Below are 27141 nucleotides of genomic sequence, written 5' to 3'. Positions count from 1 at the left end.
GCAGCGTCCCTCCGCCCGCCTCCTCCACCAGTCCCGGGGCCCGCGCGGGGCCCCTGCGGCGCACCCGCTACTCCGGGCACGCGCGTCGGGCGCGCCCCTTGCATTGGCAGCCTGCGCGCTGAGCCCGGGCGCTTAGCGACGCCCAGAGCGGCGGGGCGGGCGTCCCCGGGCTCGGCCGGCGCGGGCACGGCGCGGGGTGGGCCGGCGCGGGGCGCATTGGGTCGGAGCCCGGGCGCGGCGGCGGCGGCGGCGGAGGAGGAGGAGAAGGAGGAGGAGGAGGAGGAGGAGGAGGATGGCGCGCGCGGTGCCCGCACGTGGAGGCCGGCGCGGGGGCGCGGGCAGGGCCGGCTGCTGAGACTCGCTGCTGCCCCCCGCGCGGGCGCCGCGGCTTCAATGGCGCCATCGCCCAGGATCAGCAGCCGGCAAGATGCGACCGCCCTGCCCAGCATGTCCTCAACTTTTTGGGCATTCATGATCCTGGCCAGCCTGCTCATCGCCTACTGCAGTGAGTACCGCGCGGCCGGGCCCCCGCACGGCTCTTCTGCCCCGGCCCCGGCCCCGGCCCCGGCCCCCATCGTTGGCCCAGGCCCACCCCGCGGGCCGCCCGGAGTCTACGTGGAGTTGCGATCTCGGGGCGCACCGTCCCTCGGGTTCTGGCCGGTCCTCCGCTGGGCCAGAAGGGTGAGGGTCCGCCCGGCCTTCCGGCGGGCGGGCACTTCGGAGTCGGGAGCAGCTGCCTGAGCCTCCCTCCCCCGACTCCCGGTTAGGGCCCGGGCGCCAGGCCCCGGGTGGTGCGGCGCGTCCCTGAGCGGTGTTGCTCGTCGCTGCCCGGCCCAGGCCGGAGATCCGAGCCGAGCTGTAGACTTCCCAGCCGAGCGCCGAGCTCCGGAGACGGCGGCGGGTCCAGCACGAGCAGGCAGCACTGCTGGGGATGTCAGCGGAGCGTCCTTGCCAGCGCTTTTTGCCGGGGACACTCCCGCCGGGAATGAGGGGGACGCGGCGGCCAAGCCTGGAGCGGGGTGCCTCGGACAGGAACGGGGCTCGGGCTGGGACTCGGGCTGGAGCTTCTACCTTCCCGGGAAGCAGGCTCGCCAGGCGCTTTCTTAAAAAAAAAGAGAAGTGAGGGGTGGGGTGCCTAGAAAGGGTACGCCGCCGCCGCGGGCATTTCGCGAGTCGCGTCCGAGGATCTGAGTCGGCGACCCAGTGGGTCTGGCGTGGGTCCGCAGGCTGGGGCTGGAGTGTTGCAGGCTAGTGAACGCGCGGAATTCAGGCTGGGGGCAGGGGGCTGGGGCCTGGGAGTGGGGGTTGGGGGTGGAGGGTCATGGGGGACCAGGAACCCGGCTCGGGGTTGGCTGAGGTGAGGAGGGGGCTGTGCCCCAGGAACAGGCTCGGGTTGGGTCTCGAAGAATGAGGGATGGTGGAGTCCTGGGCACAGCCTCCGGACTGGAGTGGGGGCGGTTTCGCAGCTGTTCAGGGTGGGTGGGAAGTGGTCAGCGTCCTGGGTACAGGCTTGGACCGGTTGGCAGGCAGCTAGGCTCCCTGGCCACCGCCTGGCACAGGCTCCGGGTGCTTTCCCAGCGGGACTGAAGGACCCTGCTCAGGAACACCTGTCATGGAGAATTGCCACCGGTGCGGGAGGTGGTGGAAAAATATGGATTCTTTTTAAAAAAAATAAAGAAAAAAGGCCAGCACTGAACCTCACTCCACAGCGGCCACCTTGTAGTCCCAGGCATCCTGGCTCCCAGTCAGAGCTTCTCGCTGTCTTCCAAAGGAGACTGCAGCGGGCCCAGGGCCCAGCTGTAGTCGCCTGAGTCCTGGGACAGCCCAGCCTTCCGGAACAGCGCAGGGCGAGCTGGGTGCTGAGGGCAGAAATCGTCCTGCTTGGTCCAGTGCTTTTGTGCATTTCTCTACAATCCCTGACGATGGCTGGGCACGGTGCGGGGAAGGTTCAGGGAGTTGGAAGGTTCCCATCAGGCCATAACCCCAAATCCCAGGCTGCACCACCACCCTGGGGACACATGACACGCCCCTGGGAAAGCGCTGAGGGCCAGATGCGGGAAGCTGGTTTGAGCAATGTTGCCTTCTGCTCGCCAGCTCCCCGCGGACGATCTGGCTCCCATGTGGCAGTCACCGATCTGGAGCAGAACCCTGTCGAGCTTCCTTGCTGATGCGGAAAGGGTTAAGGGCAGATAAACTCCCGCCTCACAGAAAGTTCTTCCTGGTGGCATCACAGGAAAGGGGCTCTTTCAACAGTGTTTGGGGAGGGCACAATAGCACCCAGAGCCCCTGGCGCCATCCCTGGCCAGCTCTGGAGGCAGCGTCCTTGGGGCCATGCGAGAGAGGACCCTGCCAGGAGGCAGCCCTCCAGGTGGGGAAAAGAGCAGCTGCTAATTGTTGTTAAGTACATGACACCCCCGCCCTGTGGCTTCAACACTACACACACACACACACACACACACACACACACACACCCTTGCGCCCCCCTGGGTCTCCCTACTCCCACCTTCTCAGAGTGTGCAGCCTGGCCACTCTACCTCCACTGCCGGAACCCAAGGGCAGCATCTCTGTGCTCCTCCTGTGACACTCACACCTTCCAGCACTGCCCAGGTTTTAGGTCAGGTGTCAGGACAGTGCTGGGGCCACCAGCTGCCTACAGGAGTGGTGAACCCCGAACTCTGTCTGCCTCATACTTAGCCCGCCTTTAGGAGGCCTCCCTGGCGTTCTGGAAATGAGACTTTCACCAGGAGAAGGGCATTTGGTGACAGTCCTTGTATCCAGAATAGCAGAAATACTTAGTGGCAGAAACTGGGGCTAAACACACTTTAGTAGCTGTTTCCCTATCTGTGCAATGGAGTAATTGAGGTAGGATAATGCTCCCAACACACTCCATTACTAACACAAATAATAATGTACAGCTTGGAACAGCAGTCCTGGAGAGGAAAAAATGCTTGCTTTTTTTTTTTTCTAAAGAATTGATTAAGTCTGTGAAACTCAGCTGAAACGGTTCCAGAGATTTCTGTCCTCTTTCCCAGCCTATCTGGAATGAGGAAGGATAGTTAGCATCTTTGTTTGTAACGTGTGTTTTTGTTTGTTTGTTGTTGTTGTTGTTATCAGCCAATACATTTGTGGAGCCAATACAATTGTATCCTGTTACTTAGGGAAGAGATACCTCTCACACAGGATCCAGCTCCCCTGCCTGTTCAGCCCGCGGGACGTGGTGTCTGCAGCGTGTCAGGGGGAAACCGGATTATTTCCTGGCCTGGTGTGCAGGGAGAGGGTATTATTCTACTGTTCTTGGCCCAGTGAAAGACCCTCCTCCTTTGCTGCCCGCTAAGATTCATAGTGAAGGCGATGGGCTCCATCCTCTGGCTGGAGAAAGACCTGCAGTCCACCAATTAGGTTAGTTGCTATAGAGACACAACCTTGTCATTTTCTCCTATTGGGGAAGAAATGCCAGGAAAAGCAGACAGAGGGAGGGGGTGGGGGGGGGCTTTCTTTAAGATGCATACTCCAATTTCTGGGCACATCTTCCACGGCCCGCAGGGCTGGGCGCTTAGTGGGGTTGACTCTGGCGGTGGTGAGCGTGCGGGAGAAAGTTGAAGCTCTTTCCTTCGGGTCTGGGGAAGCCCGCGATGTTGTGGCTTTTAGCAGGCGCTGATTTAGGTCACCTTCCCTTGGCATATCTGGAGCAGAGCGGTCGGCCTGGACATAGTCCTCAGGTGGAGGGAGACCGCTCTGGTTCTGCAGTCTTTGTCTTTGCACATTGGCTTTCGACATATCAGCTATCATAATGCCAAGGAACACGGGAAACAGTGGGCTGGTGAATGCCTTCTTGCGCAGAGCCTTGACTTGGACACTTGGACGTCATATTTAATTCGAAAGTGAAGACGTAGTGCTTTTGTGTGGATTGCATGCTCCCTGTTTGGGAAGGCTGGAGGGACAGACGTCCCCCACATGGAAATGGTGGGAGAGAGTCTGTATCTTAAAGTATCGAGCAATGGGGGGAGGGGAAGCAGGGTGACTGTGTTTTTGACATGGGTTTGTTTTCCCCCCCAATAAATCCCATCAGAATGGAATGCTATCTTTAAGTTAAATCTGACGTCCTCTGTGGCAGCTATGAGAAGCAATTACAAACAACTTCAGAATTGTCTTAATCCATTAGAATATTAACCGACCGTAGGCCCTCTGATGTCGCATTTCCTTTATAAATACAATTTATGGCATATTTAGGGGAGATTAGAATGTGCTACTTCCCTGCTGTTTGCATTTTATTTCTGGGGTTCTCAGAGAGGTGAAATTGGAAGTATGGGAGGGTTAATGGGGTGACACCGCTTGGAAGTTTCTGTCTCCTCTCGTTCTTTCCCTCCTACTGTGTTCTTATTAAGGGATGTGTTTGCGCTGCTTGTGCCATTCAGCCGCAGAGAAGCACGCCACCTCCGCTTGGGGGTTCCTGTGAGCAGAGCTTGATGCCCAAGGGTCAGCATGGCAGAGGCTGTTTTGCCCAGGAATTTGTCCTCTGGGGCAGAGACCCTTGGGGAAGGGTTCCAGGGCGGGCCTAGAACAATGTCCTTCTGGGTGACCGCCAGGCAGGCAGCTACTGCTCCACGGTTTCCTCCCCCTCCCCCTGCCCCAGTCCCATCTTGCCCTCTTCCCCAGAGATAGCACAAGAGGGTCCACACCCCCACAGTTCGCCTTGGCATCTCAGACGGCAGAGCAGCCACATGGCATCCCGTGTGCCACTGCTCAGCTCTATGTCCTGGCATCTCGAGCAGGTTCTGCTCGGGCATTCCCCACTCAGGACCTGCCACTCCATGTCCACGCAGTGAGGAACGTAGATCAACCTTGTGGCATGAAGGATTTTCAGGTGACTTTTATGGCGTTATTATAAGAAAATGTGATGATAATGTGGCTCTAGAAAAAGGGGGGGGGAGCAAAAACATTAAAACCGACGTCTCTTTATATAGCTCCGCAGCTGTGCCGATGGAGAAGGGGCTTGCTTTTTGCATTAGAATGTGGCGTTCTGGAGTTAATGACCTCTCCAGAATGCCACTTGTCATCCAGAGTGTCTTGGGTGACAGCCTGAGTGATAGGGAGGCCAATCACTGGGTGGGCTGCAGTCACCTGTGTGCTTGGGGGTGAGACGCTGACGGGACCCCAGGAGAGCAAGAGGCCCATGGTTTTGCAGGTGTTTATTGGTTTGAGGGACTGTCATGCTGTCCTCTTAAGGCCCGCATGGCGCTCGGGTCCGACAGAGCCCGTGGTGCCTTGCATGCTGTTCACAGAGCCACCCAGCCGGAGTTTGGGGTGGCTGCCCCAGTGGTCCTTATGGCTTCTGGGGCTGGCCTGGAGGTCCTGGCTCCTGGAGGCTGCACACGTCCTGTCCAGCACCTCCCTTTTCCTCCGGCCACGTACCATGCCGCATGTTTTCCAGATCAGGGGCCCTTGCACCTGCACTCGTGGCAACGCAGCTGTCTGGGTGGCTCAGGTTTCCAGAGCTGCCAAGCAGTTGGCAAAGGATCTAGGATGCTTCTCATGTCTCTCTTACCCCGTGAGTGGGGTAGGGACTCCCCGAGGCTCTGTAATGTTTACTTATTTATTAATGTGGTTGGCAAGAGTCGTATGGAATCACTCCAGTCTCCAATGAGGGGAGCAGGACTCCTCTGGAATCCCCTGGTCCCATGGCCTGTGGGAGGCCCAGTTCCAACTTTGTGTGCCAGCGGCACCCTGGGCCTGGGGGTGAGTCCCCTATGATGGTCCCCCCAGAGGGGCCTCACTCATCTCCTAGAACTCCTGCCCCCTATCCCTGCTGTGTCACCTACTGTGAAGGGACTTGGTGGGGCCCCACTGGGGACTTGGCTCTCCTGGCATGGCTGGGAATAAAGCAAGAGTGGTGCCGGGAGGGCCCGGGCATCTGTGTGAGGCAGGAGACCCTGCTTACTCGTGTGAGCAGCAGTTAGGCAGTGCTGGGGATGGATAGGCGGGCACCATGGCAGCCCTCCTGGGCTTATATTCCAGTTTCCAGTGGGGGGCTGGGTGGTCAGCACAAGCCAAGCCAATGAGGAGGGGACGTGTAGCCAGGGCCAGGCACCCTGTTCTGGTGGGCTCTTCACCCTTCTCCGTCACAGCCAACCCCAGCCTCAGAATGGCAGGTGCCTTCCCAGGGTGGCAGGTGGTGGCCCGGGTTCTGGCCCTGAGTGCCATTTCCATTTCTGGGCCCTTTACTTTCCCTGCCTGGGCCCGCACCTCCTTGATGTGTCCACATCCTTCTCGGTGGTTCCTCTGCTCCCAGCTGGCCCCAAGTCCCCACATGGCCCCCCAAGAATGGAATCTCTGCACTGTCCTCCCTTCCCCCTCTCTCACCACCTCCCCTCACTCACATCTCTCAAGGCCCAAAGTGGGGTCTTTCCTACCCAGGGGACTCTCCACCCTTCTGTCCTGGCCTGGCAGCATCAGCCCGAGGCCTCTGCCACCTGGCTACCCCTGGTTGGCACGTGGGATGGGCAGGTCAGGATGTCCTCACTTGCACTCCCTGGTCTTCCTTACCACACCACACCACACCATCCACTGCCCACTGTGCCCCACCACAGCATCGCTGAGGGCACGAAGGGACTATAGCTGGGCTAGTCCTGGGGCTGCCACGCAGGGTTAGAGAGCTCCCGTCTTCAGAAAGTCTCCCCTGACCACTCTGCTTTGTCCCCTTCCCCATGTCATCTATGTTCATCTGGAAGCTGCCAGGGCTCACTTCCTGCCTCTCCTTTAGGCGCTGAACTCCTGCGCTTATGATTCCTAGGAGCTGACTGCCCGACTCTCTGAGCAAGCACTCACTGATCCCTCCCAGCACCCTCCACAGTGAGCTGTGACTGGGATCAGAGCCAAGGACTTGGGGGCTGGGCCAGAGGTCTTGGGCGGAGCTAAAAGATTCAGGGCTTGGCCACAGAGCTGTCCCCTGAAAAATGGAGGTGCAGGATCCGGAGTGTCAGTCTGGCTCACACACTGACTGATGAAAAAGGAAGGAACAGGAGAATGTGTTGAATTCCAGTGACGTGCTCCCTATTTTATAAAGGATTCCTGGCAGGACGTTGCTGTTGCACAGGGAGAAAGCGCTTTAGCCCCGGCTGTGCACCTGACCTCACTAGCACGGCTTCTGCTTTGAGATCCCTGCCCGTATGCCCGTGGAGTGCTTTTTCCTTATGCTGCCCTCTATCCAGGGTTTTCTCTTCAGCGCTATGGATGGTTAGGTGTTTAGAGCCATCCTGGGCACTGTGGGACATTGGGCAGCATCTCTGGCCTCCACCCCACTCAGGACCAGTGTGACAACCAGGTATATCACCAGACTTGGCTGTGTGTCCCTTGGGGGACAGAATGGTTTAATGTGTGGGTCCTCAGTCAACCCCTTTGCACTGATGTGTCCTGAATTGTTGAGTGCAGACCCTGGTCCTGGGGCTCAGTGCTGGTGGGGTGAACACCCTTGACCATTTCTGTGTCTGGATGGCCAGCACGGGGTTGAGCACGTGGCCCAGAGTCCTTCCCCCAGCAAGCTTCCTGCTCTTCCTGGCCGCTCCCAGCCTGTGTGAGCCACGGGAAAGGCTGCGGCTGGATGGCGAAGGTGTCTCTGCACAGCTCCGTGCACTTCTACTTCCTGAGCTTGGAGCTGGCTCAGGCTTCGCGAGCAGCTAGCAGCTCACAGCTCGCAGCCTCTTCTCTGCACCTCCATGTCTCCTGTCTCACATGTAACAGTGTTGCTGATGGTGAGAGAGCCACTTAGAGGTGATCAGACGTCCCCAGTGCTGCTGTGACAGGGGAGCCCGTCCACCCTTCCTGTCATCTACCTGCGTGTTAATTACACACGCCCTTCCCAGGGGCGGTCAAGTCCTTGGGCGTGATTTTGGAGATAGTTCTGTAGAGCCCACTGTTGAATGTCATAAGTGCGTGCTTTTCCCTTTTCCCTCCAGAAAGTTCTGCTGACAGTAAGTACCCTTGGCCATCTAGGAGCTGCCTTTATTTTCGTTTAGGGGGTGGGTGCTGGTACCTGTGGTGGAGCTCTGCCGTGCCCCTCTGTCCCATCCTGTCCCCACCAGCCTGGTTTCTGGGCCCCAGCTGGGAAAGCAGCTCCTGGGATCAGGACGCACTGACCAGGCGCGCAGGCCCACTGTGCATGTAGGATGCCAGAGCCCTGACAGGATGTCTAGTTTTGTCCCATAGCTTCCTGGTATCCCCTTCCTCCTGGGGCCACCTCCCTCCTCGGAGCCGCCCACACCTGTTGTGAGCCAGGACTTCTGTGTTTTAGTGCCATCTTTCCAACAGTCTCTGCCCTCCTTTTTATGGTGAAAACAAACCTTCCCTCCCCAGTCTTCACGCCGCCCATGGGTTGGGTATGGAGAAGCCACTCAGCACATGTGCCTGGGATGTGCTTCTGCTTCTGTAGGTGCAGCCCGTGAAGACGCACATTCAACATCAGCGAGCACCTCTGCAGACACACACACACACACACGCATGCACGCACACATGCACACGCGACGCATGCCTGGGGGTCTTCCTACAGCCCAGCCCAGCCCAAACATAGCTTTGCACCCTCGGACTCAGCCTGTCTTGATTGAGCCCTCTTGTCTGCACCCCAGAGTCAGCAGTCCTGGGAGACCCCTTGTGGTGCGGTGAGGGGAGGTAGGACTTGATCATTCCTAGAGGTTTTCTTCCCGGGGTTGTTCTTACCCGGTGAGACAGGGGAACAGGTGTGGCTGCTGGCTATCTTTGCCGATAGAATCAGGAAGTGATGTGCCCAGAGTGGGGGACAGATTGGGCCACCACTCAGAGTTTTTCCCTGTGCCAACTGCCTACACTGCCTGATCCCGGGAAGGCACATGTGTACACACACCAGACTCGCACCCTGCCTTCCCTTTCTGGGCCTCAGTTTCCCCACCGGAAGTTAATGGTGCCCATGGTGCTGCCAGGCCCGAGATTCCAAGAGGATAAGCAGGGACCTGAGTCGCATGGGTGCACAGGGTTCCAGATCCCAGCCCAAGCTGAGCCCACAGACCACAGCCTGGTACCCAGATACCCAGGCACGCCCCCTTCCCCTGCCTGAGACACCAGGCACGGTGACGTTTGCTTTGCACTCAGACCGTGAGCTCACGGGCCAGTGGGATTTCCCTGTGAGTCACACGATGAAGTCGAAACTGCTGGACAAACACCTTGTGTGAGCTTTCAAACAAGGTGCAGGTCACTTGGGTCTCCAGGTGCCAAATGAGCTCGACAGGACAGACAAGGTTGGGGGGGGTCCCTGAGCACACTGTGGCAGCCTCATCGGACAGGAACCCTCCATGCGAGCAGGTACTGTAGAGCAGGTGGACCCCAAAGGTCAGCTGCTGTGCTTATTTCTGCCTGGCTGGGCTAGAGAGTAAACCCCATCAAGTCACTGTCATATATCTGAAACTAATACAATTCAAAATATTGTATACCAGTTGTACTTAAAAAATAAAATAAAATACTCACAGATTCTTAGCAGACATGGCACTCTTCCCATAAGGACAGAGCTAATTAGAAGTGAGTCATCGGGAACCCAGCTTGTAGTAACACCCGATCTGAGCTCCACCACCCCATGGTCCTTGCCCTGGTTGACAGCCCTCTGCATCCCAGAACCCTCCCCCCCCAGCCACCTCAGGGCTCCTGTGTCACACACAGGGGCAGGGGTCCCAGTGGGTGGGCCTGGGCTGGCTGGTCTCCCCACGGGGTGGCTAGACCAAGTGTGGCCACCATTCACCATGGAAGGAGGTAGTGAGGATGGGGCACATGCTTGGGGTCCTGGCAGGGGAACAGCCCAGAGGTCAGGCCACACCGTCTCATGCCACTAGCTGCCAAAAGCCCCTTCCTTAGGTGGCATTGCCACACTGATCCTGTCACCTCTGTCCCGTGCTCACCTGGCTGTAATCCAGCCAGCCAGGCCCTCCCGGGCATCTAGTCCTGCCTCCTCAGCCCGCCCTTCTTGGTCACACCCTGTCCTGGAGCCCACCCTGCAGACATGCTGAGTGACGTTTTCATGGGCTGTAGTCATGTCACTGTTGGGCTGCCATTCACCCTGTGGGTCTTTCCAAGGCAGGGCCACACATACCCGTCCCTCAGCTGGCGGTGCACCCAGCCCCCAGCATGGCACTGATGACTGCAGATTAGATTCCTGCAGAGACCAGGTAGGTAGCCAGGGCTCTGACCTTAGGGACACCTCTTCCCCCCAAGGCATCCCACCTGCTCCCATCTGCTCGTTTTTGTATCTTAGACATGAAGCCACCAGGGTGGCTGTATAGGGTCCTGGCCAACAGCTGTGGTGGCCAGCTTCTCCTCCTCTTTACCTGGGGTTGGTCTCACCTGGTGTTCAGGAAAATCCAAATTAGAAATATATGATGAACTCACCCACTCGTTCTTAAAACCACCCAGGTAATGAGATGACGGAACCTGGAGAGCCCCAAGGAACAGGGGTGCAGAGTTGTGGCCGGGTTTGTGGTCCCCTGCCATCGGGCGTTGGGGGAAGGCCGGGAGAGAGATTGGTTTGTGTCTTCCCAGGCCTTGATGTGGACCTGGTTTTATCCAGTGCTGGGGGAAGTTGTAAACCTGCCCGTAGCTTGAGGTCTGAGCTTTGTGTTTGGGGCAAGATCAGAGCTGTTTTCCATGGAGCTTTCATATTACAGTTTTTTAGCCACTGCAACTAATGTCTCAGAAGCTGCCTTAAAAGTGGCTGGACTTTCAAAAAAAAATAAACAGGAAAACACTTTGGCTCCATTTTTCACCGATTTTTCTCCTGTAGCTTCTCATTTACCTGATGGCACTTTGGGCGTTCAGCTAGAGACCGTTAATGGGCCGCATCCACTGGTGCTAATGAATCGGTACTAATTGATCCTGGACGGCGGCACCACTGTGGCTACAGGACGCGGCCACGAGAGCCACAGGGGGTATTCCCGTGAGCTTCGTGTGGGCATCTCGTCTCTTTTCTTTTCTTCACTGGCTCATTCTGGGGCAGGCAGCCGGCTGTGGTGTAAGCTGTGTGGGGACACGGGGGTGTCCCCCGTGCTGTGCGGGAAGACTAATCCCCTCACCTGAGCTCTGCCTGTTTGCCAGCTGTAGAGGGGCTCTGCTCCCTGCATGTCCACCAAGAAAGTCTCACTTACTCCGGGAGGGGCACCGTCAGAACAGGGTGGCGGAGGGTCCATTTAGCTGACCCCGTCCAAGGATTGGAAGCACTGCAGCATGCAAAGCATATGGGGACTTGTGAGTCCTGTCTCCCAGGGGCAGAGGCCTTTGTCCCACTCTGGTCCTGCCACACCACACGGGTCCTGCACGATGTTCTCAAGGCTCAAACACCAAGCAGGTGTGTGTTAGGGAATGCACAACGGCTTCTGACACCCCCCCCATATGAGACATGGGTTCCCCGGACTAAGAACAGAACTCACCACCAAAGCATCGGGACATCGGCATGGGCAGCCAGCGGCCTTGCAGTCTGTCTTGGCCGGCGTCATCTGGGTGACAAGCCACCTGTCTAGGAAAACCACATGCTCATCAGAACAGGTGCTGAGTGCGCTAAAAAGAAATGCGTTAGCTGAGGGAGGTCGGCGTTCACTCTGGCTTTGCCCTTCTCCATCCTGAGGTGCCCGGTGCAAAGGGAGCCGTTTCCACGGACAGGAGCGGCCTGGAGCCCTCACAGCGCAGCCGGCGGCCTGGGTGCCTGTGGAGATGTCGCAGGCAGTGCCACGCGGTGCTGTCGTCATGGAGACTGTGAAAGACTTCAGGTGGCCATCGCTTTCTCGGGTGGTCCAATGGTTTCTGTTGTACCCTGAGAAATGGCCAGGACACCAGAGACAAGGGGTCTCTGTCCACTCGACACACCGGCACTGCCCTTGTGACCTGGAGGGAGCAGAGTAGTGAGCGTGCCAAGCTTCCAGCAACCCCCATGTTAGGCCTGGACCTTTCCTTGTGGTGTCTTCTTGTGCCTGGTGTGGCACCAACAATGGGAGCGGGGGGAGCTTCCGAGAAACAGAGGAAGACAGGGTGCCAGTGAAGGGTCGAAGCGTGTGATCCTGGGAGGAGCCGATCTGTGACGCAGAGGCTGGGCCCCGACCCCTGAAGCCGGGGGAGCAGGTTCCCCCAGGCCCTCGCCGCGCTGCTCCGTTTGACCAGAGCCGTTGCAGGTCAGACTCCACGTCTCCATGCCCTGTGGGTCCTGCCCCTGTAAGAGGACATGGGGCTCTCACGTTCTTCATGGTCTTGTTGTCCACATACACTGGATCAGAGGCCTGCAAGGGACAGGCTCAGGAGACATGTTGGCCCAGGTCGCCTGCCATCGTCAGTCATTTACACTTGAGTATGAAGGAGGCTCTGACGCTGCTTTGGCTGATGGGGAGGTATGGATACTCATGTGACCCTGATTTCGAAGAAGCTGGTGTTTCTACCTGGGTGGTAGAAGGGCCTTTAGCCATTTTTAAAATTTCTTTTTTATTTTAATTATTTCTTTTTAGAGAAAGAGGAAGGGAGAGAGAGAGAGAGAGAGAGAGAGAGAGAGAGAAAGAGAAAGAAGCATCAATTTGTTGTCCCACTTATATATGCCTTCAGTGGTTGGTTCTTGTGCACTAACCTGGGATCAAACCCACAACCTTGGCATAGCAAGACAACGCTCTAACCAACTGAGCTGCTCGACCAGGAGCCTTTGGCCACTTTCTAATCCACCGACTGCAGAGGAAACGAGCTTACTTAAGGCCCACAGGGGTCCTCGCGGTCCGTCCTCGTCTGCTGTCCTAATGGTGGCCTAGAGTAAAGCTGTGTTGGCCTCGTTCCATTCTGCTCAGAAAACAGTGTGTCTCCACCTTGGATGGTCCTGTCAGCCCAAAAGTTGTATAATTTAATCTGAGACCACGAAAGGGTGGATGGAGGACAGAGGTGGGGGAAGGAGCTGGCTGTCGGCCCCACACCATGTTGACCAGCAGGGACCTTGAGCAGTAGTACCCTTGCTGGGGCCTGTAAAGCCGGACAGCCTGGTGCTGCCCTCTGGTGGTGAAAAGAATGGAGCGTGTCCCCGGGGCCTGGTCCACACCTCCGTCCCAGTGGAATATAAATAAAAGGCCAGTCTTTCCTTAGCTTTAACCTCCTCCACCTGGGGCAGGCACGGGGCTGCCCGCTGCAAAGGTGCAGTGATACAGGAACTGCGGGTGTGCCTGGTGCAGGAAGGCTGGGCAGAGCAGTCACTGCAGCCTGAATGCTGCACACAAGTTTATTCTAAGATGACTTAGAGGCTACAGGAGAGATGCCCACCTGTCCCGACATAGCTTTGGGCCCTGAGAGGTTCTTGGTGGCAAATGGAGCGCTGCACACAGACTCGGGGCGCACTGTGGGTGGGGTCGTACACACACAGGGCCCACGCCTCCACGAACTTGAGTAGAGGCATGGGGTTCACGGTCTCCAGTGGGCAGTTCAGCGTGAGATGGGGTGGTGGACATCTCTCGTGCCGTGGCACACACTGGAGTCCAAGGGTTGGCGTGTGGTGAGCTGGCATTGTAAGGACCTACCTGGCATCTTGAGACGACACGGTTAGGATCCTGGGGCTAACTCCCAGCTGGCTTCCAGGCTGGGCCAGGTGACTGACTCATCCCAGGGGCGGATCACCAGGTGAGGCTATTTGAGCCCATGGACATGAGCACGACGCTTAGCTCCGAGCTTCCTGCGGACGCAGCTGCAAGGGAAAATCCACTTGGGGTGTGGCTCTGTGTCCACGGAGGACTCTCCTCAGAACATTCAAATGGCCCTGATAGGGCTGTGGCCGCACCTTGACAAAGCTTCTCCGACTCCAAAGCAGGCAAGGTCAACACTGTTATTTCTGTTAAAGCCAGAGGCATTAAAAGGGGTCTGCCCCAGCCTCCCACCCAGCATGCCCACCAAAGGCACCTGCGTCAGAATCTGAAGAAAGGAGTGACCCTATCAAGCAGGAGGGGCCAGGGCACCCGAGGCCTCCATCCGTCTCTGTGGTTGGTGTCCTTCCTCCAGGTGTCCTCCTCTGAGCACAGATACCCCTGCCATGCCTGAGCCACCCCGGAGCCATTCTGCCAGCCCCATCCTCACATCGCGTGCCTGCCGCCCCCCACCCCCACCCAGCGACCTCCAGCCTGACCTCCCCATCAGCGGACTGAGCAGAGACACCCTTGGAGAGCGCGGCACTGTGGCAGCCACTCTGTGATTGGCCCGGCGGTATCCCCATTACCGTGGTGGCTGCCACCCGAGGACTAATTAAACCAGATGGCGGTAAAACCCGAGTGGAGGCGTAGAGACGCTTTACATTTAAGTTGATCAAAATGAGGTGGCACGGCATATGCTCGCAGAGATTAAGAAATTTTTAACTACATATTAACGGCTTTTCCTAATACCCTTCCTGGTGATGTTGGCGCCGCTCGCTCTCCCCCTCGCCCTGCCGGTTCCTTGCTATCCCGTCTTCCAGAGACCTCTGGGCCGCTCGGATCTGGAGTAATTTAAGTGAGTCTAGTACTCAACGCAGGCAGCGCGCCATGGGTTGGGGGAGCATTAGCAGCTGAAGGAGAGGGGACAAACCCCAGCTCTCAGCAGGAGCTGGTGGGCCTTGTCCTGGCCAGCACCTGGGAGTGCGGCTAGACGGCATCTCCGTGACAATGTGTGTGCAGGGCCCGGAGATGCTGTTGTCCTGTTTTGTCCGTGTCTCGTCTCAGGGGCACTGGGCCCCTCAAGGATGTCCTACCTGCCTGCCGTGGTAAGAGGCTGCCTGCCATAAAGGCTGGTGCTTTCCTGGGGATGGTGGTGCACCCCAGGCCAGGCTGGTACACGGTGTGCTGTGTTGGGGGGGAGGGGCCTGGGCAGGGGCACAGAGGGCCACCGGGGAGGGCCTGCCGCCTCGCCCAGGGCCTGCTCTCTGGTCGTGGAAACTCACGCCTGCTCTTTCAGAGTCTGGCTGTTCTTATGGCTCTGAGTGAATTTGTGTGTTGAAGTGAAATTCACATGACAAAATCAACCATTGTAAAGAGTGCATTTCATATGCATTTAGCATGTTCTCGGTGTCATCTGACCACCGTCTCTGTCAGGTCCTCGAAGGTGTTCATCACCCTGAAGGAAACCCCGTGCCCACTGAGTGGCCAGTCACTGCCTGTCATCTAGTCTGCCCTCCATGGAAAACACCCCCAGAAGCCCCAGGAACCCTGGGAACCCCAACCTCACAGCCCTCTTGAAACAAAGGCCAGGACAGCCCTGGGTGGGGCATGCGGACGTCAAAGGGACACTCCAGAGCACAGCACACGTGCTGCCCCCCTCGCGTCCCGAGCAGGGAGACAAAGGCCATGGCTCTGCTCCAGGCTGGACCTAACTGCCCAGCGGCCCAGGTGAGCCTGACCTTGGGGAGACCACTGGGCACAAGGAAGTAGCATTCCTCCACCTACCCGCCCACCTCCCAGGATGCCCTCACCCCACCCTGCGTCCTGTCCCCCGCTGGGGTATCTCAGGGTAGATGGCACAGGACAGCTCTGACCAGCCTGGGCCCTGGGCTGCTGCTGCAGCTGTGCCCGAACGCTGGGGCTGCTGGGACAGCACAGGCACCCGGGGTGTCTGCCCGGGTTGGGCTCTGGGCTCCTAAGGCCTTGCACGTGTCCCAGTAAGAAGTAGCCCCTCGCTGGGGGCAGCCCGTCCTGCTGCCTAGACTCTGGGTCCTTGCGCCCAATGGCAGCAGTGAAGCCCGAGGCCTGCGTGCTCTCCTGGGGCCTGTGCTTGGCCAGCCCCTGGGCCGGCTCCCTCCCTCCCTCTGCTTCCCTCTCTCATCCTTCCTTACCCTGCCCGTCCTCTCTGGGCAGGCCCCGCCGGGGACAGACCCTGGCAAAGCCTACTCTGTTTCTAGCCCAGCGCTGCTCACATGTGACGTACAGGGGACAGTCCTCCTGAAAAGACCCTTTGTCTACTCGGCTAATTAAGAAATAGCTGCCCAGGCCCCACGTCTTCTCTGGACGCCGGCCACAGTCAGAAAGGGCTGAACAGGCACGTCTAGCCATTAAGTAGGATTCAAGGAAGGCCTCCCAGGCCCAACAGCGTCTTGCCACTTCCCGCGGGGCTTCTCATCCATGGTCAGCACACTGTTGGCTCCCCATCCCTCAGAGACCGAAGCCGTGATGACCCTGGGAACGGGCACAGGCTCTGGGCACCAAAGACTGGATCTGAGACTGACTGTCCCTCTGTGCTGGGAAGCCCAGGCATGGCTCCGTGCCGCGAGCTCAGTTCTGTTGTCTCTGACCCGGGCAGTGATGCCACTGAGCATGCTGGGGGAGGGCCCTGCGGCTGAGGACGCAGCAGGACACACTGCCAGTCAATCTCTGTGGTCTCTGTGCGGCGGCACGGGCCCTGTGCCTCCTGGGATTCTGTGAGGTGGCACTGCAGTCAGTGTCCCCCTGGCCCAGCTGGAGTCCTCGTGTCCCTTGTGCATGGAGTCAGGGCACTCAGGCACAGAGGATGGGGCCCAGTGGTCCCCATGCGAGGCTGCACAGAATCAGAGCTTCTCCCGTAGTGATGGTGACCGGCGTCTGCACGTCCTGCCAGTGGCCGTTGGGAGCAGCAGGCTTGTGTCCAACACAGAGGGCCAGCTGAGGGGCTACCCCTCCCCAACTTGCCCCCACTGATCTTGGCCAAGGCTGGGGCAGGAGGCTGCTCTCTCTCATTTGCTTCAACACGACAGTTCCAACCTCTGGGCTCTGACGGCAGCCACAGGGACACTGGTTGAGTGCTCTGTCTTACAGACGCACCTAAGCTGGTCCACTTATCACCTGTGATAGGCAGTGACCATGACACAGGCGAGTTGCTTGGCTCTGGGCTTTGTTTACTGGTCTGTGGAATGGATGGGAACAGAGGGACACTTACCCCGGGCTCCTTACTCGGACGCCATGGGTTAGGGCAGGTGAGGACTGGTCAGAGCACCTCCCTTCTGGAGGCTGCCCAGCCACTGTCACCATTCATCCCTGCCATAATCCTCGCCACCTGGGACCTCAGAGTGTCCAGCAGTGACTTCTAGCTATAGGCAGAATGGCTCAGGCACCCTCCGCTAAGCAGGCATCTTATGTCCCTGCAGCGCCCTGCCCAGAAACTCTGTGACAGTGTCCAGGACTCTGACAGTGTCCTTGAGAGTTCAGTGGGCTGGGTGACTGTGGTCAGCTCACAGATGATAACACTAAGCACCCAGAAGAGAATGACTGTCTCAAGGATTCCCATATGCTAAGTTCTGCCCAGCACCCCCCTAGCACAGTGTGGGTGGAAACTCTGAGATGGGAGCAGAGGTGGATTTAACGGTGGGGACACTGGGCACATGCCCTGGGCCCCAACTTCTGAACGGCCCCACAAAACCCCAACTTTACACTTTTTTCTAATGACACCAAGTTTTAAGGGGCCCAATAGTTTCTTCTGCAGCCGGGGCCTCAACCGACCTTAATCCACCGCTGGATAGGACGGACAATGCATTGTCATGGGCACACAAGGCCATTTCTGCATCCCCAGGAGAGGTGGCGGTCCAGGACAATAAAAGCACTGCTTTTCACCCTGGTATGATAGGGGGCTGGCGGCCAGTCCCCCTGCACCCCTCGGGGGCCCGGGAGGGAGGCCCTGAGTCCAGAGGGCAGAACCAGAGGCCCCCGGGACGGCCTGGGCCTCCTGCCGTCAATGGGCTCTTAGGGGCTGACCCCCAAGCAGAGAGCTCTGGGGTTGTTTAAATTTGAAAATTAACATGAAATCAAAAGAGACAGAGTAATTTTTCATTCTGCTTGAAAGGTTATTTGCTTTCTCAGCCGATGCAGAGTGTACTGATACACGGTGTCAAAAGGTAAATGATTTTAAACCAGATTCAATTTAAATTTCATTACGTATTTGTAGGAGACAGAGGCTCCAAGAATCCCGCGCCTTCTCTTCGAGGATTTTTCACTTTTAATAACTCTGGTCCTAATGCCCTAATCTACTTACGATGTGGTCACGTCGCGGGGCCGGTGCTGCTCACGGTCTTAGGACCTGGTTCACAGTGTCTGTGACACAACCCCTTGTCTCCACGGGCTGCCGTGTTGGGGACCCAGCTGCCCCAGGGGGAGGCAAGCTGGCAACTGGGTCCCCAGGAGCAGGTCATTCCAAACACAGCGTGACCACAGGCAAGCCACTCCCTGTAGGAGCCTCGGTCACTTCACCTGCAGCTGAACCTCTCGTGCACCTTTCCAAAGAGTGAGGTGACGAGAGGTGGCCTCCTGCCCGAGTCTCGGCTGGACCGTGCGGCAGCCATGTGTAAGCTGGGACCATTTATTCGCCCTTTCTGTGCCTAGGCTCCGCCCTGAAGCAGGGATGATGGAGGCACCACTATACTGGGTTGGACCGTGTCCTCTCAAAATTCCTGGCTACCTGGGACCTCAGATGTGACAATATTTGGAAGTAGGGTCTTTGTAGATGTCACTAGCTAGTTAAGATGAGGTCACCCTGCCGTAGGGCCGGTCCTGATCCTGACTGGGGTCTTTATAAGAAGAGGGTTCACAGACACACATGGGGGAGGGTCCATGTGAAGAAAGAGCAGAGTTTAGGGAGATGCTTTCACCAGGGACACCAAGGATCGTCGACAAATAGCAGAGTCTGGGAGAGGACTGGGCAGAGTCTCCATCTGCAGAAGGGCCCACCCAGCCCAGCCAGAATCTTGATCTTGAATTTCTGGCTCCAGACTGGAGAATAAGCTTCTGCCTATCATGTGAACACTTTGTTAGGCTGCCCTAAGAACCAGTGTGCTGCTCTTGGTGTAGGTGTGGGGGTACCGGAGCTGCCATCTGTGCTGCCACAGACCATGCCCAGCCCCGGGCAGCGCTGTGCCCATGTTGGCTGCATCCATCCTTCATTTTCCTGACTCACCACCTCCTGGCACAGCCATGACCAGCCATCTCCGCTTAGACCCCTCCCCACACTGCACGTGTGAATGCCATGCAGCTCGAGGTGGGGAAGGGCCGTGTCGGCAGCCACAGCTTCTGTTCCCGGCAGAGATGTGACCACCGGCAGCCCAGTTCTGCTGGGTGAGTACAGGGCACGGGGAGGCATTTATGACGAGGCCCCAGATGAGCAGCAGCTCAATTTGCTGGGCGTAAATGTCTGGAGAGGCCAGAGCATGGACATGGGGAGCTTAGGGACAGGTTTCCCCCACGTGGCCCAGAAAGTGCCCAAACATCGTCCATCTTCTGAGGACCTGCGGCCTGGCCTTGCTGAGGGCACTGCGCTGCATCTAGGCTCTGCTTCGGAGAGGGCCAGTCCCCACCCTGCACGCACTGACCACACTTACCTCGCCCGGGCTGCACCACTACCCCGGGCCCATCTGGGAAATGAGAAGAGGGAGCGGATCCCTTTCAGTGCCCTAGTTTTCAGCCAGGTTCTTGGGTGACCAAGACCTCCAAGGCGTGGAGGCTACCAGTGTAGACATAGCTCTCTGAGGATCAGGATACAGCAGGTCACGACCCCGTCCGTGCAGTAAGTGGCCAACACCCATACCCGCAGCTGGAAGAGCCCAGTGGGTTGGGGGAGCATATGCCTGCGTTAGAAACAAAAAGCAAACAACCCACGTCTGTGAGGGAAATGTGTGTCCGGATGGAATATTCTTTGGAAATTCATTTTCTAGAAATGATGTCTTCAGTCCACAGCCCCAGGCATGGAGAGGAGCCTGTCCTTGGAGTCCTCTGCCCTCTGCTGTTTCATCAAGAGTCACAGGTCTCCTCCTGGTTGCCCAGGGACATTATTTACCCAGCACGATTGAGGCAGTGTAAAATAGCCATGTCAGTGCCCCTCGGACTCTTCCCCCAGACCAGAAGTGGTTTTGTTTTAGTTTGCAACATCAAACAGTGAGGATTGGAAGGATCTAGCCCAAGCCCATAGGCCAAGGGTACGTGTACAGATGTCTCCAGGCTCTGCCTTCCTGCATGCACTGTCCCCTTGGCTATGGTGCACTCTGGGTGGGGGGTCCAGGGAGGCAGGAACATCCTCAGTGACTCCGAGGCACTGTGGGTCTGCTGGGACCCTCCTCGTGTCCAGCCGGTTCTGGGCACTGGAGGACGGACGGCAGCTTTCCTGGGGAACCAGAGCTCCGACTTTCAGAACCGCAGGACAGCCAATCAACATTGTGTGTGAGTTTCCTCCCATCAGGAGACCAAGAGCCTGCAGGTCTTAGCAGAGGACAGCCAGGGCCTGGATCGGACACTGTGGGGATAGCTTTAGTCCTAGACTGCAGTTACTCCAGAGCCTGGGGCTCTAGCTCATCAGTCTCTGTCCTGTCCTTGGAAGCTCATGCACCAGAATACTCCAGTGCCTAATGAACCCTGGACCTATCTCCCCTGACCCAACACAGGTCCTAGAGATCCAGGTGTCCTTGGGCAGCAGTGGTGCCAGGGATGTGGCCGTGGCCTCCTGTCCCTTGAGAGCTCAGTGATGGCAAAGCTGGGACAGTGGACCCTTCCCGGTGCTCCCGCCTGTGGCTGTGGTCAGACGGAGCTGCTGTCCTGCTGGGGTCTGGGCTGTACCAGGGACAGGGCCATGCCCAGTCTGTCCAGGGGCCCCGTGAGCAGGATTGGACAGCAATAGAGGTGGCAAACTCTAGTGGGCCTTTACCTATGGCCGGCCCCTGGTATTGGGCTGGGACACAAGGCTCTAATGGACAGTGTCTTGTCTGAGCAGCTCCGAATGTTTTCCTTGTCCCCAGAGGCCCTGCAGGCCAGCCCCTAGCTCTGCCTTCCTCTGAGGCCTTGGCCACCTGTGACCTAGCCTACCGCCCCTTGGTGTCCAGCTCTAGCTGGGGCTGGAAGCCTGGGCAGGGAGGTACACCGGCGGAAACTCAGGTGTCAGCCCTCCCATTGATCATCTTTCCAGGGACAAGGGCTGTTTCCTCTCTGTGCCCCTCCCTCCTCGCTCTCATTATCACCTTCCTTTTCATCATCTTGATCAGCTGTGTCCCTAGTGACAGGGTCCTCCCCTCCAGGACTCCCAGAGCCCTTGTTTAGGAAAACCTCGTACATTAGGCCTCCCCCCCAGCCCCGGGAGACCAGCGTCCTTAGGCCCGCTCCCGCCACCCGCTAAACCCAGCATCCCTCAGACGGCGGCTTCTGACCCTCGGTTGATGTAAAATCAATTTGGCGGGTCAGAACATTTTTAATAATGTTGAAATATTTACCCACAGTGAAATTCCCTTCTGTGGCATCCAGTTCTGTGCGACTGGGCACCGCACGGGCTCCTGTCAATAACACGGGGCAAAGGGTCCCCCCGCCGCCAGAGAGCTCCCTCGTGCGGCCCCGCCCTGGCCCCTGGCCACCACCGACCCGCTGTCCGTGTGCTAGGTTTGCCTTTGCCAGTACGTTGTGTGGGTGGAGTCCATTGTCCAGCCTTTGAGACTGGCTTCCTTTCTCCACACGAAGCCCCTGAGTTTACATGTGGTTGCATGGACCACGTGTGTCTCTTGCTGCTGCGGAGCAGGGCTGCGGCATGGCGGGGGCACCGGTTTTGCCTCTCCACTCCTCTGAGCGCAGCTGGCTGCCCTGGTGTAGATGTCGGTGAACAACCCTGCTGTGAATGCGTGTGTGCGTGCAGGGTTTGAGTGAACATCAGCTTTCGTCCGTCTGGGGACCATATGTTTTCTGTGATGTGACACGTGCCAGCGTAGAAAGTCACACGGGGCTCTGCAGTGGTGGCACCTCCGCTGACCTGGAGGTCTCCCTGGACACCGTGGGCACAGTGCCATGTCCCTCGTGGAAGCAGTAGCATCCCTCAAACCAGGTTTCTGCTGGGACGGGACGTTGGAGGGACCTTCCTGAGAAGGGAATGCGGAACTTGTCTGCGCAGGGGGCTAGGTGAGATGCTGTTCCCGGGGAAACAAGACCCAGCTGGAGAACTCAGACCGGGCTGTGCCCACGCAGCCTGAGGCTCTCCCTGTCACCACCTATCCCTGACACCCGCACCCCACATTCCTCGAGCACGTTCCGCCAGCCCACCCGCACCCCACATTCCTCGAGCACGTTCCGCCAGCCCGAGCTGACGGTAGAGCTGAAGTCTGAGTCCTGGTCCCGGAGGCACAGTCTGGGTGGGCGTCAGAGGACCGGACGGAGCAGGAGGCTGCGGGGCCCGGGGCCAGCACCCCTGAGATCTGTGTCCGCCGCTCCCCACTGCTCCCACCCTTCTCTCCTGACTGCTCCTCGTACCTGGGATCCGCCAGCCATGGGGCCTGCCCACATGTCACCACTCACCTAATGCCCTCTGTCTGGAGCACTCACGTGGACCTCCCTGCGGAGCATACCCCATAGCTGCTTTCTGACACCCTCGCTCACCCTGGGGCCTCCTCCGTCCTGTGTTCTGAGATGGCCTCTAAGAAGGCGGTGAAGGGGAGACGAGGTCAGAGGTCCAACACGGGTTTCCGGGGCTGGGGACAAGGTGTAGACAGGACGGGCGGCTTCCAGCAGCTCCAGGCAGAAGCTGCTCCCTTCCCTTCTCCCGTCTCTAGAGGCCTGCTCAGTCCTTGGCGTGTGGTCACTTCCTGCCACCACAGCTGGCGTGGTGGCTTCTGCTCTCTGCCCTGTCCTCCCATCCCCTCTCTGACTCTGATGCTTTGATGCTCCCGTCTCTCTCATACGAGGACCTAGAGTGATGCTGGGGCCCTGGATACACCAGACTCATAGCGTATCTTAAGGTCCTCAGTTTTGTCCACAAAGTCCCTGCTGCTGTGTCAGGTGGCATACAGGTCCCAGGATCAGGGCCTGGGCTTCCTAAGTGGAATCCAGATGGCACCCTCCCCCAACTGGTGGGAGAGAAGTAACCTGGGTTCCTTCAAGGCTCCTCTGGGCGTGTTCTGGGCCCTCGTAGGTGCCCCCATTGTGCACTCCTGAGCTGTCCTTTAACTCAAGGAGCCTCAGCCCCCCTACAGGGCTGTGGAGGCGCAGACGTGGGGTTTCCATGCAGGGGTCTGGCTGGGGCCCAGGAACGCACACCCCTGACATGTCCCCATGACGGCTACAGGCTGGGGTCTCCATGGAGAACCTGTACACGTGTGTCCTTCCACTGCCTCCAGACTGAGCCCCTGGCGCCTGCCGACCTGATGACCTGCTGTCACTCACCCCACAGCCGCTGATCCACTCGGTGTTTGGAGGGTTCTCGTTCCTACTGAGCACCCTCCCAGGTCACAGTCGGGCTGGATGGGCTCCAGGTGGCCCTTGATAAAGACGGAGGATAGACGTCCTTTGTGGCCTTTGGGGCCTCAGCACAAAGGTTTCCTATGCTGCTCACAGTGACCAGTGGGTGGGCAGGCTCCACACCATGGCCTCTCTATACAGATGGGAAACAGGGTACCTATGTGAGGGCCCAGCCCAGGTGCTTCAGGGGAAGGGGATACTGTCTGTGTTTTGTGCTGATGGGGACGTCCCTACACCCTTACCAGGAGTTGAGGTGAGGCCCTGAAGCATGCATGGCACATGGATGGCTGACTCCAAAATCCTTCTCAGTGGGCAGAGTGGTATCAGGTACAGTGGCTGCCCAGCCCACAGCCACACCTGCACAGTGGCCATCCAAGGCCTGGGAGCCCCCAGAGTCGCCACTTCTGGGGCCTTTGTCCTGGGAGGAACAGGATGGGTGTCCGAGCAGCTGTGTCCCGTTAACCCTGTGTGCTGGCCAGCTTCACACAGTGGATGCCCAGGGGACCCGCTGCGTGGGAGCTCCCAGGGACGTGGCTCATTGTTCCCTCCTTCCTGGTCCTTGCGAGAACAGACAATGTCCCGTGAGTGCATTTGCATGTTGATCAGCCTGCCATTATGAATCTGGGAGGTTTTTTTATCTGGGAGAAGAATGAGGTAATCATGTTGGTGTACACTGAATAGATTTGAGAAGATTGCAAGATGGCACTTTTCACTGGAAGAGGGGAATTAGTTTAAAAATACGCTGTCAAAATATGTTGTTCTAAATGCTGAGCTAGTGGTTATTTTGTGTCCCTTTGTTTCCCCAATGTGTCGTTAGGAAAAATCAACAGTGACATCAGCCTTGAGACAAGATGGGACTGGAAGGGAAGATGTTGAGTTGTCTTTGTAATTTTTTTTTTGTATTTTTTCGAAGTTAGAAGTGGGGAGGCAGTCAGACAGACTCCCGCATGTGCCCGACCAGGATCCACCCGGCATGCCCACCAGGGGGTGATGCTCTGCCCATCTGAAGCGTTGCTCTGTTGCAATCAGAGCTATTCTACCACCTGAGGCAGAGGCCACAGAGCCATCCTCAGCGCCCGGGCCAACTTTGCTCCAATGGAGCCTTGGCTGCAGGAGGAGAAGAGAGAGATAAAGAGGAAGAAGAGGGGGGGCGGTGGAGAAGCAGATAGGCGCTTCTCCTGTGTGCCTGGCCGGGAATCAAACCCAGGACTTCCACAAGCTGGGTCGATGCTCTACCACTGAGCCAACCAGCCAGAGCATCCTTGTAATTTTTTTATAATGACCTTTTTTTGCCTTTAAATGTTCTATTTCTCAATATGAAGGCCCATCATAACTTATTTTTGTTGTTGTTGTTTGTCTTGTGGGGGTCTTACGTGCTTTAGGAGACATCAGACATAAAGCGCAGCAATGTGGCAGTCCAGCCCTAGAGTACCTTCCTCCTCAGGTATCTGCCGGCCTCCCACTTGCCTCGCATTTTGGGAGTCAGCTCAGCTTGGATGAGACCTGGAGCAGGAGGTGAGAGGCAGGCGGTCCCTGTGAAGATGCTATGTTTCAGGGCCCAGCAGAGCCCGAGGCAGTGTGAACATGTCCGAGAGCTTTGAGCAGGAACCCGTGTCCACGTGAAGCAGACGCATCTATCTCAGTGGGTAAACAAATGAATGAAACTGAGGGGGACCCTGGAGCTGTGGCTTGTGAGGTATGGTTTGTGGCATGGGGGTCAGCACCCCAACATTTACCAAGGAGGCCTCGGTGCAAGAGCTCCTGGAATGGCGGTGGATGGGCACGTGGTGGACTGGAAGAGGAGACACCACGGTCTTTCTCTCCAGCTGCCACCTTCCCAGCAGGGGCTCGGCAGGGACAGGTAGGTGAGGTGGGACGGATAGGTGAGGTGGACACAGGCAAGGGCTTCTGCTGGGGTCTGCAGGGCTCCCCCTGGAGGTGACCCTGCATGGTGGGCTTTAGGGCTGACGGACAGCAGTGTGCGGAAAGAGAGGAGAGGCCCTGTGTGCCCAGCAGGACACAGGGAGCTGAGGAGCAGATGAGGGCCTGGCGGTGGGCCAGGTGAGAGGGAGGCTGTGGTCAGAGCCAGTGGCCAGGATTGAGCCCTACGGTCAAATGTCCCTTCATGCATTAGGTGGGATGTCTCGCCCCGGGCTTAGGAGGTTGGAGAAGATTTGGACTGTGTGCTGTCTGCTGGAGGCTGTGGGGTCAGGGAAGGGCCTGGACGTGGTGCCCTCCAGGGTCAGGTCTGCACAGAGAAAGGTTGGTCTGCAGTAGTTCAGAGGGCAGTTGTGGAGCTCGGATACATCACTGGCACCTGATTTCAAGTAGCAAGTGGAGGACGGAGACTGAACAAGGGGACCCTAGACCAGGCACACACGACGGGGCTTTAGGCAGTGGAAGGGGTCCAGGTGCCAGCAGGGGCACTGAAGTTGGGACAGCAGATGCCTAGGTTCCACTTGCCCTCGCATGTCCTTCCCTGTTTCACTGGTCACTTAGTCTGCCCTCGTCCAGCTCCGGCACCCCAGCCTGTGGCAGTGCCAGGTAGCCCCTCCTGTGCCCCCTCCGCCACATCCCGGGCAGATCCTCCCCCGTCCCTGGGAGGCTGGTGTGGGGCTCCCACCCCTCAGTGCCTGGCCTGGATAGGTCACCTGGAGGCTTCAGGGCCTGGTGGAGCTGGTGGGGGATGAGGACAAAACCATCTTCCCCGGGGGGGTGCTCTGGTTCTGGGGTGTGTGTGTGTGTGTGTGTGTGTGTGTGCGTGCGCGCGCGTGAGTGTGAATCCCGAGATGCTGGAACGTTTCTTGAGGCTCACGTCTCTGGCTCATAAAGTGCAGAATCCGTGTAACATAAGGTGTGTGTGTGTGCAGAAGGCACATGTATAAGTCACATATACACGCTAGTGTGACAGGAACGGAGCAGCCTGTGTGTTAAGGTAAGACACAGGATTCCAGCATCTGTGGGAGTGTGTGTGTTACGGACATGTGCTGATACATGTGTGTACAGGCCATGTGAGTGCATCGTGTGTGTGTGTGTGTGTGTGTACTTGCCCCGCACGCAGCAAAGACACATAACACACATGTATGTGCATACACGCTCCTACACACTCATGCACACTCATACCTGCACACAAGCTCACACACACTCAGCACACACACATTTCAGCTAACCAGCAGGGACGAGGACCAGCCACCCCTGTCCCTGGGGACCAGGCGGCCGGGTTGTGAGCAGCACAGAGGGGCCTGTCTGCCGCAGGCTTTCCCTTCCTGGAGTCCACAAACAAGTGGGTTTTCTTTGTTCACCAGTGTGTTCTGTGCCCCTAGGTGGGGCCCGGGGAACCACTGTACCCTGCACTCTGACAGCCATCTGTGCGGGTGGCGAGGCCACCATGTGCCTCAGGTGAGGCCACTGTTCCATGCTGTCAGAAGTTGTCACCAAACGTGTCACCGCGAAGCACAGTGACTCCAACCTGGTTATCACAATCTGACATTCTGAGTCAGGAATGGAGCTCGCTCCTGGGTGTCCGTGTCAGCAGCGTGCCGGTCTTCCGTGGGGCCCGGCTTTGGCCCAGCCTCTACCGCGAGGTATCGGCCTATGTTTGTGCAGGGACAGGCACAGGGGTGCACACATAGGGTGTGGCACTGTGTTATGTTGGGGACAGGGTGGGCCACAAGAAGAGCTGGGGCCTTTGCCCCCAAGGATTATTCCAGGAGTCCGGGCACAGTGGGTACAGAGCACAAGGTCAGACCTGCTGGGCACATGGGGAGGGCGGAGGGCACAGGGGCGGCTTTCTCGATGCCCAGTGCTTTCCGGGCAGCCCATGGATGTCATTGTCACCAGCCATGTGGCATCTCCTGCTTGTGGGCTGTGTCTGCATTTGCAGAGAGTTAAGTATGATTTTTACACTCTGACGTGGTTGTGACAACTAAGAGAGACGAGTATG

At 57.9% G+C, this 27141-nt stretch overlaps 1 protein-coding gene across 3 annotated transcripts in view; it reads left to right on the top strand.

The window, feature by feature from the left end:
- The first annotated feature begins 307 nt into the window (after positions 1 to 307).
- Positions 308 to 27141, top strand: part of TAFA5 (TAFA chemokine like family member 5) — a 129973-nt gene continuing 103139 nt past the window's right edge. Inside the window, exon 1 of one of the 3 annotated variants that reach the window (XM_066255010.1) lies at positions 308 to 505. In XM_066255010.1, coding sequence (XP_066111107.1) covers positions 394 to 505 — 112 coding nt within the window. In that variant the 5' untranslated portion in view covers positions 308 to 393. The remainder of the gene's footprint in view (positions 506 to 27141) is intronic. The other 2 variants (XM_066255028.1, XM_066255022.1) reach the window with 2 other exon arrangements.

This window comes from Saccopteryx bilineata, chromosome 1 (assembly GCF_036850765.1).
Source record: "Saccopteryx bilineata isolate mSacBil1 chromosome 1, mSacBil1_pri_phased_curated, whole genome shotgun sequence".
Classification (NCBI taxonomy): domain Eukaryota; kingdom Metazoa; phylum Chordata; class Mammalia; order Chiroptera; family Emballonuridae; genus Saccopteryx; species Saccopteryx bilineata.
This window is presented reverse-complemented; position numbering and strand designations above follow the sequence as displayed.